This window comes from Amia ocellicauda, chromosome 22, assembly GCF_036373705.1.
Source record: "Amia ocellicauda isolate fAmiCal2 chromosome 22, fAmiCal2.hap1, whole genome shotgun sequence".
NCBI lineage: Eukaryota > Metazoa > Chordata > Actinopteri > Amiiformes > Amiidae > Amia > Amia ocellicauda.
In genome coordinates, this window is record NC_089871.1 from 6,116,010 (window position 1) to 6,127,729 (window position 11,720).

General features: G+C 42.9%; 2 protein-coding genes across 2 annotated transcripts; one reads left to right on the forward strand and one right to left on the reverse strand.

Annotated features, from left to right (window-relative positions):
• Positions 1 to 2,872: 2,872 nt before the first annotated feature.
• On the reverse strand, positions 2,873 to 5,246 carry supt4h1 (SPT4 homolog, DSIF elongation factor subunit). The gene is made up of 5 exons (XM_066695811.1): positions 5,057 to 5,246; positions 4,499 to 4,605; positions 4,260 to 4,315; positions 4,070 to 4,123; positions 2,873 to 3,381 (listed from the first exon to the last, which is right to left on the reverse strand). Exons 1-5 carry the CDS (start codon positions 5,123 to 5,125, stop codon positions 3,314 to 3,316), a joined length of 354 nt encoding a protein of 117 aa, XP_066551908.1. The 5' UTR covers positions 5,126 to 5,246; the 3' UTR covers positions 2,873 to 3,313.
• Positions 5,247 to 5,323: 77 nt separating this feature from the next.
• On the forward strand, positions 5,324 to 10,459 carry hsf5 (heat shock transcription factor family member 5). Its single transcript, XM_066695810.1, has 6 exons — positions 5,324 to 6,760; positions 7,019 to 7,318; positions 7,783 to 7,868; positions 8,992 to 9,153; positions 9,514 to 9,673; positions 9,945 to 10,459. The coding sequence occupies exons 1-6, from the start codon at positions 6,193 to 6,195 to the stop codon at positions 10,007 to 10,009; spliced, it is 1,341 nt and encodes a 446-aa protein (XP_066551907.1). The 5' UTR covers positions 5,324 to 6,192; the 3' UTR covers positions 10,010 to 10,459.
• The last annotated feature ends 1,261 nt before the right edge of the window (positions 10,460 to 11,720 follow it).

An 11,720-nucleotide genomic window follows, 5' to 3' on the forward strand; every position in this document is an offset into this window, starting at 1 on the left:
GTGGTATTGAAATGAAAGTTTCCATCTGAAGCACGTGACGCTTCTTATCGGAGAGGCATCAAACCCCGCGCCCCACAAAAATTGAGAAAAACAGGCGATGCATTTATAAGAAGGATTTTGTTTTCTTTCTTTCTGCGAAGGAAAGAAAAAAAAAAACGTTTTGGGTGGCACACTTTCACAAGTGAACTGAAAACTGCACGTCACATCTAGTGATGCACTTGTGATTTTTTTTAATGAATAATTGTGTAGTTTCTCGCTTTCTTTTCTTTGCACTTCAAGTCATTCCTCTCAAGCAGCCCACACATGATCTCCCACACAGAAATCATGCACGATTACTGTACAAGTCAATATGTATTTCCTTAGACATCCCATAGGAACCCTTAATTTTTCCTGAGCAACCCATTGTCTTGTATACTTACATAGTCCCCCATTCAGCAGAAAAGATCTCTCTAGCACCCACTGATTGTATCTCAAAGTGTACATTAGACTTCTTTTTAGTGTGTTGTCCCCCTGTCATGTATGTTTTACCACCATTAACATTTTAGGCTTTTATAGGTTAGGTGAAAGGATGGCACTCCAAAATAAGTCCACCTGCCTTGTTTTTTATAGACAAACCCAAATTCTACTCAGCATATCGTTTAGTTTTCTCTATGGTAGCTGCCCAACCTCTGACAAATGTGTCCACACACCCCAGCCACTATGGCACCATAACACAATCGCAGCTCCTATTTTGAAACTCTCTCTGGGGCCACGGGTGCAGGAGGCCTGGGTCTGATCTTATCCTCACCTTTTACCTCAGGAAAGTGTTTTATGAGTAACAATAACATCTTCAGCTTCCTCTGAGAGCTGTCCCTAGATCATTATCCAATCTTGCTATGTGACTGCCCTGGAGTGTCTGCTAAATTGGTAAAGCCAGGAAGTGAGGAAACCGCTCTCTGTTGATTGATATCTCGGGTGTTGGAATGCAACCTCACCAGGCCGGCACAGAGATCGACCGGGCCCCTTAGCCACGTCCACAGGCACACGGCTTTAGTCTACATATGAAGAAACCTGCTCACTGAAGCTTCCTGTCGCTGTTTCACCGACTCTTACACTCATTTTCTAACTCCAGAGTTGGTCTGTTCAATTAAAACCAGGGATGATTCTCCAACAATGCCCTGGAGTACTGTGTCCAAAGCAACAAGACTGCTGTCCATAGCCATCCGAGGCCAGGTTTCAAATGTGACGGGCATGGGAGAAGTTTATTTTCCTTGATGTTTATAGTATTTTATTGTAATTATTATTAATAATGAGTGTCATAGCAGAAACTCTTACTCAGGGCCAGTAGTAAAAGTGAAAAAAACAAGCCTACATAAGGAAGTGCCCTACTTACGTGGGTCTGGAACTGGATTACTAAGCGACACTGAAATCGATGCTGATAGTCTTTTGTGATTGATAAGGAGAGCGCATGTAAGGAGTTATATGAGACTGTCCAATCTCATTACAATCTCTCATAACTAAAAATAACATTCCTATTGCACATTTTTTCTGTAATGATAGCTGGATAGGTGTGTACATAAAGCTAAATAGTCATTTTATTTTCTCTTTTACATTGTCAATTGTTCAGTTTTTTTAATCGCATGATAATTGATAAAATGGGATGATACTGGATTAATACAACACATATTTATCTGCACTGTCCCAAAAGAAAGTACCTTTGTGCACAAATCTACATTCTTAATCAATTTCCCATCTTAGATATTAAATGTAACTGAATGCACTGAACACCTGCAATACACAAGTGGATTACAATTTCTCCACACGTGTCCCTCATGGAGAACTTTTTTTCTCTTTTGAAAATGTCGATACACCAAGTTCTATTCTCTGATTTTCTTTTACTTTTAGTGCTTGTGAAAGGCAGGAGAAAATGGTGTCAACAGGAAGCGAAAGGGCTTCCTCTCGCGTCTCCACACGACCACCTTCACGCTGATCTGAACAGCGAACCGGAACCGATGTCTGTGTAAAAGCCACGGGCGTCAGCCAAACCAAGGCTGCTAAACTGTCAACAACTGAACCTCACTTTTGTGGATGAGGGTTTAAGGTGAGTCAACCAAACCCAGCTCCACTTGTGAGCCAAACACGGCAGCTCTATCCTGAAACTACACCACTCACAGATAATTCATACCCATTGACTGTAGCTGGGTGATACTTTCGTGCTGAAGGGCTTGTGTAGTTCTAGCACCACCTAGTCCTCTTCTGTGTCACTACACTTCCTGTGAGCCCCGGTGTCTTTCGGTTTTCATTCTAGTAGAGCTCTGTTACGTAACTGACTCAGTTGAAACTAAAAAAAAAAAAACAACACATTTAAGATTACTGGGAAGTGAAAGATTGGGAAACACCCTTTAAAAGGTTTATATAAGCAAAGATCAGTCAGATTACAACACTGCACCCTGAGCTGCTAGCCCAGGAAAAAACATGTTTGTATAGATAATATATAGTAGCGCTTTGCTGCCACTACATGGCCTCCAAAAAGTACAGCAGGGGTTTTCAACACTGCTACTGCAGTACTTCTTAATCTCATCATTTTCCTTAGTCCCTAGTTTGAAAAATACCCTTTAATTTGCTATTGCATTGCTATCAAGAAATACATACAAAAAGCCGTTGCCAACTTGTTTGATAAACTGTTCCTCACCTACACCAGTCTAAACTCTTTATAGGTTAACAATTAAGTGGGAATTACATTATCATAAACTTCTATAATGAGCATTTTTTGTAATTTACATTCCATTTATAATTTAAAATTGCCCCTAAATTAAACCCTGCCCTGCGTTAAGTCAAAAATATTAAGAGTGGTTTAATGCTTTAATGAATGAATCAAGAGTAAACAGTCTAATTAAATTATAGACAAGGTTTGTTTATTCTGGTGACAATAACCCATTTTTAATGTGTTCCTTTCACATTCATCTTTAATTAAAGTCAAAACAACTTTATTATAGGACCACAAGCTCCAAATGATATTGATATTACCAAAAATATATCAAGGTTAACAATTCTAACTACCAAACTGTATTTTACTACAATGGCAGCCGACATCCCTTGCCCATCTTTTAGTGGAATGAAGACACATGTGATGTTACTCACTGGATGTTTAATTAACAAAATAAATCTTCGCACAACACTACAGAACAAAAACTTGATTGTGACTGTCGTTAAAAATGGATTTGTTGAGTACTGAGGGAGTATTTGCTGCCATTAAAGCAATACCGTGTCCAAGTTTAACAGGCATATCTGAAGTCTAAATATTTACATGAACCCTCCCAAAGGAGAAAGCCGGTTATGTCTTGACGGCCGTGTCTCTGGATTTGTAAATCACTCCTCTGCTTTTCAGTTCTCTCACAATGCCTGGAAGGAAAACAAAACAGATTAGTAAATAAAATGGTAACTCCCAGGAAGACCTCAGGAATGAGTTTAGCTTAACAAGCCTAAAATAATGCTCCTGTCCCTTTTCCGTCAGGGAGATCCGTTTCAGTTCAGAACTTCGACTCTGAACAGGACAACACAAGTCTTTGACATGAAAGCATTTCAGTTTTAACACAGAACACAGTGGGGGGGGGGGGGGATGTCTAGGTTGACATTACTCTAGGCCTTGGATAAGTTCAAGTGTACAGTACCCCAAGTACAAAGAAATGGTGGGTGTTTAGACTGATACAGTAGTTATTTTCTTCACATTATCATGGGGTGGTTCACTTAATGGGCTGTAAACAGAAAACAACCTCTTTTATTAAGGGTTGTCTCTCCACAGATTTCTGAAGACTCCACAGATTTTATAGAGCCTTAGAATAGCTTTCTTGGAGGATCACAGATGACATCTTCTTGCTTAGAAACGCACTGAGCTGCACCGAATTCAAGCACAACCCTATCAACTGTGATTGTGCAGATTTCCGGATTCCAAAAGAACTACAGGACTCTTGGTAGCACCAGAACTAGTTGCAGGGGCGGCCAGAATAGTTGTGTATGTTGTTCTTCAATGACTAATGAGAGGACCTTCACGTTGGAAAAAATACAAATATAATAAAACAATGGGGCACACCTGGAGGTAATCTTCCGGTCACTGTGACGCCATAGACACCTGGCTTGAAGTTACCTGGAACAAAAAGATCGAGATACAGTAATTCAGTGGAGAATGATGAACACCTTGTGTGTCACAGGCGTTCCTGTATATTTAAATGCCAGGGTAATCACCATAGTACAACAAATATGATCAACACAAGCACACTTACTGATTCTTTGCCATTTTGCCACCCAGCTATCTTCTGGGCTCATCATTGCGATGACCCTGCAAGGCAGAAACAGTGCAGTTTGCATTTCGGACAAAACAGATCTGTACCCCTTTTCTGTGCACAAACCGAGTCATGCATGGCCACTGATGGCTAAATATATCACTAAAACAGGAACAGACTGACTTGAACGATAAGGCTTAGATGTGCATTGCCAATGTGAGCCCAACACTGTCACTGACCCGTCAAACGAGGAACTAGTGCAGTCATACACCATCTCCCGGTTTCCCTTCATCTGCAGGTAGGCTTCACAGTTATCGCAGCCGTCGTACTCGAACTGGTCAATAGTCTGCGTAGAAAACAGGAACACAAACAGGCACATGGCTGCCATCACCATAGTATAGAGATAAGGAGTTAGTGCGTTTTCTTATAAACTATTTACTGCAATACACTCACAACGTCACATTAGAGGTTATAGTTAATTGTATACTTTATGCTCAAAATTGAGACTCAGTTTGTCTAGTATTTAGACACGCACATGCACTAAAAACCACTACACATGCATAGTAATATGTAGATACTACGGATAAGAAAATGTTATATTGCAAAGATAAATATATAGCGTTTGCCCCAAATTCAAAACAGTGATTGTTAGTTTTCAGATAATAAATACGTTACAAATACAAAACGTATTTCTACTGCAAATCAAAACAAGCCGAGAGGCTGCTTTAACCAATGCACCTACGACAACAAACGTGAAGGCCTTGCTTGTACAAAATCAAGCTATATCACAGTCATACCTTGATGAGGGAGCACAGGAGACAAGCCCGCAGATGCCGGAGGTCCTTCGGGACCGTTTCCAACGCCATTCCGGAGAAAGGGGGATAGTCTGTAACTCTATTTCAACGAGGATAGCAATGCCGTTTTCTGCTTTCTTGCAAATCAACAGTACACGGGCACTTCCGTCGAGGTGCAGAGTACGTCATCTCTCTGCGTCGGAGACACGCTGCGTCACATGTCTGCGCTGCTTGTCGCATTTGTGCAAGAGACAGCTGTCATATTCCTGTGATTGTTTTACCTCATAGAGCGCTATGTATTAATTTATACAACACTATACATTATAATGGAAAGAAAACTGTAGGACGGCCCTCATCACAAGCTTGTGTGTTAGTGTACAATTAGGTCCTGCTGTGTCAATTAAACATGATTGCCATTACTAAATACAGGGGCGCTTTTTTATATTGACCCACAGTTTTCATTTTAAGGGTATAATAAACTCACTTTCTCACGACGTAGTTTTGTACGTTTCTCTTTAAATGTATAATGACGTTGTGCATGGTCATTCCCTGGTCACCCAAACATAAAATAAATGAATGCCTTAATAAATATAATACAAAAAAAGTGTGCAAATTAATGGATCAAAGACTGATGTCAAAAGGAGATGGTGGACAAATGCAAAAGTCTGCATTAAGTGATTTGATCTTGTAATTTTGTGAGTTGAGTCAATAAGATGTATTATTATTATTATTATTATTATTATTATTATTATTATTATTATGAATGCCGGCTCGCGGGCACATCTGGCGGCGCGCGGGATCTGAAGAGCCCCGGGGGCTGCGCGCGCAGAAACGGTTCGGTTCGGGAACCCAACTCAACGGTTCCGAGCTGCGACCTGCGGACGACATGCTGAGGCAACCCGGTCCAGGTGATACTGACCAAATCCGACTTTAGATGAGTGATCGGAAACGACGCGAAGACGACACGAACGGGCTCGATCCACGTGTTAAAGCAGTATGAGCTGAGGGCTCACGGCCGCCATCTTCCCTGAGCAAAATCAGCGCATCGCGAGTGACCGCTGCAAACGAGCTCCAAACACATTAACATACACACCGTGTGATCAATAGAGTATTAGATTTTTTTGTTTTAATGATTAAGAATGGCAGATCTGCTATTATTCTGTGCCCTAACTCCACTATACTCCTGGCGGGTGTGTTTTAATGTCTCGGCAGCGGCGGGGAGCCCCAGCCAGGATAATGAGGAGGCGCTGCTCGTCGTGCCCATCAACCCTAACAACTTCCCCGCCAAACTGTGGCGCATCGTGGGCGACCCCGACCTCGGCTCGATCCGCTGGGACCCGGCGGGCGAGGGCATCGTCATCGACCAGCGGCGCTTCGAGGCCGAGCTGCTGTCGCCCCGCAAGAGGGAGCAGCACGCACAGCTCTTCAAGACCTGCAACTTCACCAGCTTCGTCCGCCAGCTCAACCTCTACGGCTTCCGCAAGGCCGTGCTGGGGCGCCTGGCCTCGGGGGAGCCGCCCGCGCCTCAGTCGGGGGTGCAGCACTACTTCCGCAACCGGCATTTCAAGAGAGATCAGCCGGAGCTGCTGGTCCATATGAAGAGGCTGACGAGCGGCAACAAGGCCAAGATGGAGGCGGGGCAGGAGGTGCCCAGTCGGCCCCCCAGTCGCCAGCGGAGGCTGCTGGCCAATCCGCCTGACAAACCCGGTAAACAAACTAATTTGACAGTTTGAGGAGCTCTGTGTTGAAATCTAAAACGTGTTTATTCTATTTATGTCAAAATCCGTCCTTCAAAACACGTGTGGCCTACAGATGTCGCCGAATTGTTATTGTTAATTGTGCTACATGTCATTTACTCTTTGTAAAATGATCTAAACATGTTTATAAGACCAGGTTGAGGACATAAAAGGATTTTGGGTGACCCTGATTGTTTTGCTTGGTTTGGGGTTTTGTGTTTGCTGACAGGTGCTGGGACGGCTGGTCTGACCCATCGTGGCTTTCATGGGGGGAACACGTCCCCCTACCCGCGTCACCTGAGCGTGATGCCCCCCGTGAAGGGTTACGACCGCACCCCAGTCCCGCTGCCCAACTGGCCCAGGGCCGTGGGCTTCCACCTGGGGCAGGGTGACGTCTCGCAGAAGGGAATGCCTTTATCAGCCACCCCACACTTCCCCAATGGGGGGCCGAGCACGGGAGCCCCCGGACAGAAATACAGTGACTTCATCCACCCCTCCGGCCAATACCGCCCTAGCTTTTACTCTTCAGGTAGGCCCTGTTGTCCAGCGTCACACTATCGCCTTGGTACGTTTCTAGTTTGGACAGGGTTCAAGTGCCATGAGCGGCTATTAATGAACATTAATACGGAGGCTTAGTTATCAATAAATGGTGACGGGTCAGTGTGTGTGGGTACGTGGTTCTAGTGATTTATTTCTTGGCGGACTGCCTTATACAGGGCTACATTTCACAGGAAGGGTTAGACAGAGGTCAGGGCCTCATGTATAGGAGCTCAGTCACACCTTCGCATTGTTCCGAAGGAAGTACATCAATTAAAGATAAGTGCTCTGGCTACAGGCAGCCTCTCAGGGCCGATGGAATCTGGTTTTTGCTGCTTCTCGTTCAGACGAGGAGGACTCATCGCGTGCCGCCAAAGAGCTGTGAATGTGTCGGGTGTGTCTGCCCAGGAAGCTCATTTAAATAACACATTCCACTGTGCTGCATTTGTTTTCCAGCCGTGTGTCAGTGCTGTTCCCCCGGCCCGGCTGTGACAGGGTGTCCCGACCAGAATCCTCCCTTCTCTCCTTACAGCTACTATCAAGTGGGTGAAAACTGTAGTATTTTCAGACAAGGTTCCCTTACTAATTTTAGAGTCTCTTAACAACAAAAGAAAACCTCCCCAGGACAGACACACCTATATTATAGCCAAATGTGAACAATTCTCATGTTGTTCAGTCTAAAAACGATCCTCAATTAGGGTGATGCAATGGAGGTAATAGAGATTGATTTTAAAATATGCTACATGATGGAAAGGTGATGATATGAGTGATATGCATAGGATTCAGATGGTGAAAAACAAATCTCAACACAGCTGAGTAATACAAGTCCTTTTCTGTGTACAGTGAACGGCTGGCAGACACAAACTGAACAACGGACAGGCCTGCTTGCTCTGGAGGGCCTCGGGCAGGTCATTTTTAGAGACCCACCTCGCCTCCTGTTGAAAAAACATATACTTCTGTGCAGAATATATACAATTTTGTAAAGTGGGCTATAGCTTCTTTTGGGGGGGATTAATTGAATTGTTAATGATTGAATTGAAATTACGCATCAGTCACCACAGTAAAAAGACTGAGCATTTTTTCAAGCTGCCTTCTGGCAACTCGGCTACTGATCAAAGTGAGACAGAGGATTGAATTCCCATTTATGCCTCAATATGGTCTCATAATTTAATGCTAAAACTCAGGTTAATATGCACAAATACTTTGAAATCCTTCCAACATGGCAGACCCTTATATGTCAGTGATGAAGTTGGTAATTGTCGTACAAAAAATAATCCTTGAACAGAGCTCTGCCAGAAAAACAAGTATTTTATGTCAGATTTAGATTCAGCCACATTCAGATCTTTCAGAGTATTATAATACAGTCAGGGTCAGAATGGCAAAGTAGCTACTGTGAGTCACTGGACACCTGGGTTTGTTTATCAGAAATGCCTTAACACTAATGCCCAGTTTCGGTGAATCTGTGTTCCCCCTAAAATAAACAGTGGACAAGCTCTCTGAGGTATATTGTGAATGTATGGCTTTATTTTCAATGCTATACAGACATAAACCAATGGGAAGTCAAAGGGTTTTCTGGTCTGCGTACTCAACACTGTAATACTTATTATAATTCTTCACAATCTTAATAGATATATATATATTATTTTTGTCTTGTCTTGTATGTAGCATCCATATCCATTGGAATTCCTGCACCCTGGCAATCAGAGCTGGCAGGCCGGCCCAGTGGAAGAAGCGAAGAAGACTGACATTTGCCTGGACACGGTCTTCCAGATGGCGAATGAGCTTCAGGACTCTCCGAAGCATCCGGTGGTCAAAGTGGAAATCCCGGTGAGGCAGTCACAGGCAGTCAACCCCCTGCCTCGACCCAGCTGTGCTCTAGCCCCTGTCTGCTCCAATGCTTTACCTTTAGTTATGGATTCCACCCAGAAGTCCTCCTATGGTCGTACCACTGTGACCAGCTATAGCTACTCTGTGCCGCCTAGTTCTAGTTCCACCCTTCCAGATGTTAGCCCAATGAAAGGCAAAATGAAAGGTGTATGTTTGGCCATACAGCCCTGTTTCTCAGAGGAGGTGAGGCCAGCCATTCGGGTCTTTGCCGGGTTGAAAATTAAAAAACGGAAGACTGTTGTACTCTGTAGGTCGGAAGCTGTGGTTACAGTATTTGGTGACGTTCTGATCTTATTTCAGGTTCTGGACGATGCGGAGGATCTCTCCATTCGCCGTATAAAAGTTTCTGAACTTCTGTCTGCTAGCCAACCCTCTGAAGATGGTGATACAGAGAAGACAACCTCGTCTTCTCCTCCCGAGACCAGCGAGATAAGGAGCAAACAACAAAACAGGTCCCCCAGTAAGAGCCAAACCTTGTACCCCTTCCAAACAGATTCTAAATCTAAATAAATATATAGTGCTGTTTATTGTAAAGCTTGTATGTATAATAGTAACCTCAAAGCTTTTCCAGTGCCAAATGAAGGAGTTTTGAATGATCTGAACTTGTTTGACCGGCTAGTGTAATTCCTAGATGTTGGCCATTGAAATATATTTTAAACCATATATGTTTAACAATTTCAAACAGTTATTCGTGGTATGTATATAGACAATACATGTTTTTATTTGTTCAGATCTTAATCTGCTGGTGGATGTGGCCTGCAAACAAGAGCCCTGTCTGGAAATTGAGGAGAACTGAAAGGATGACCAAGAGAAACCGACTCCTGGGCACAGCACCGTAGAGATGAAGTCCTAAGAACTGCCTGTTGGGTCTCCTGATCCCTGCAATCCGTCAGGTAAAGAGAGAGAGACGAAGATCTGATGAATACTGCCAGAAATACTGTGTTTTTGAGTCATTTAGTTCCTGAAGTATTTATTCGAATTAATTGAGTTTAGTTCTGTTCTCATCTATTTATTTATTGTACATGTTGTGTATTTATCAGCCTTGAGTAATCAGCTATGTTATGTTGTTTTGGGGACTTTCTATCTAAAATATATTTAGTATATTGGTGAAAAAACTTTTTTTTAAACATGATACTTGTAGTTTCCAATATGACGATGTTGGTGTTTATGTTTTGTTTAATTTATTTTTTAAGTGTCATTGCAATTTTTAATATAGTATTTAATAATATATTTATATGGACATGAAACAAATACAATGGATCGTTTAGGTCTGTATTTAACTACTAACTTACATATTTTATTTTAAGAAAATCGTCCGTGTCAGTGTGATATTTATTAATTGAAATATGTTATTTATAATATTTTATGGATCAGTTTTTCTTATGATAGCAATACAGCATCTGCATTTTATTTGAATTGTACAAAATGATCTGTGGAAAAAAGTTTAATAAACACGTTACCTGTCATTAAAAAAAGAAAAGGAAATAAAGTATGTATTTTGTTTTCTGGCACTTTGCTCTGCTTTTGCAGGTTGTGTTGATCTTTTTCAAAGTTCTTCATGTGTACAGATATATCTCACAATGGGAGCCGGCTGGGGCCACAGTCAGGTGTTTATACTGCAAATTCCACAGCGCTGAGTCAAAGGAGGGCTAATGATACTCGGAAAGGAAGTTGGAAAGCATCTTGATAACCATTTCACAGCTGCACATCTCACACAGAGTTATTTAACCCAGCGAGGTGGAATGGACACCCCAGGAGGAACACTCCCCTTGCAAAAGAGTGTGATTGGACGATTTAGCAGTCAAAAGTACATGGCATCTACTCTACTGAAGTCTCTGCTCTGATTCTTAGCAAGGATCCATCTTGGGCTCTCAGGACTTCAGCACACGCATACTACTACTGCTGTGCAAAAATAGCCAGAACGCTCGGCAGGGCTGGTACGATGTACACACAACGCAGTTGGCAACAACAGATGCGGTGCAAACAGCGCCAGGACATTTTGCTTGTGTTACCGTCACTTAACTTAATTTTTCCCCAAGTGGAATCTAAATAGTCGATCTAATCTGTAGAAAAGCAACCGAGTCAGTCTAGGGGGGGGTGCCGAGGAAAACCGGCACACGTAGCTAGAGTCACTTTTTTCTTTTCTTAAGTGAGCAGCTGAGAAACTGTCAATAAGAAAAGAAAATCCATTAGATTACCGTCAGTGGCGTCTGTCTCCTCTTCCAGTGAGAGGCGAGCGTCTTCAAAGGTTTGAGATAGTGATCGAGATGTGCCTGCGTTTCTATTAATTTAAACCGGGACAATGAAAGACGGTTGTACAAACAGTCGCCCCCACCACCCATGGAGGCGAGTCTAGCTGTAGATGGAGTCGACAGAGCCAGATAGATCGAGATCTGAGGCATTATCCAACATGAAACGGCTGTGGGGAGATTAAGGGTGTTGGGGTTTGATCAGTGGAGCTGTGAGTCATTCGAAAAACCGAATTCACCCCTAATCCTTTAATGTAG

Excerpts from the sequence above, each read along its gene's own strand:
- supt4h1 (XM_066695811.1), bottom strand. The coding sequence starts at position 5,125 with ATGGCGTTGGAAACGGTCCCGAAGGACCTCCGGCATCTGCGGGCTTGT. Across the intron at positions 4,316-4,498 it reads ACTAGTTCCTCGTTTGACGG|GGTCATCGCAATGATGAGCC; the intron begins GTCAGTGACAGT and ends TCTGCCTTGCAG. Across the intron at positions 3,382-4,069 it reads GACCGGAAGATTACCTCCAG|GCATTGTGAGAGAACTGAAA; the intron begins GTGTGCCCCATT and ends TTTTCCTTCCAG.
- hsf5 (XM_066695810.1), top strand. The coding sequence starts at position 6,193 with ATGGCAGATCTGCTATTATTCTGTGCCCTAACTCCACTATACTCCTGG. Across the intron at positions 6,761-7,018 it reads CAATCCGCCTGACAAACCCG|GTGCTGGGACGGCTGGTCTG; the intron begins GTAAACAAACTA and ends GTTTGCTGACAG. Across the intron at positions 9,674-9,944 it reads ACAACAAAACAGGTCCCCCA|ATCTTAATCTGCTGGTGGAT; the intron begins GTAAGAGCCAAA and ends TTATTTGTTCAG.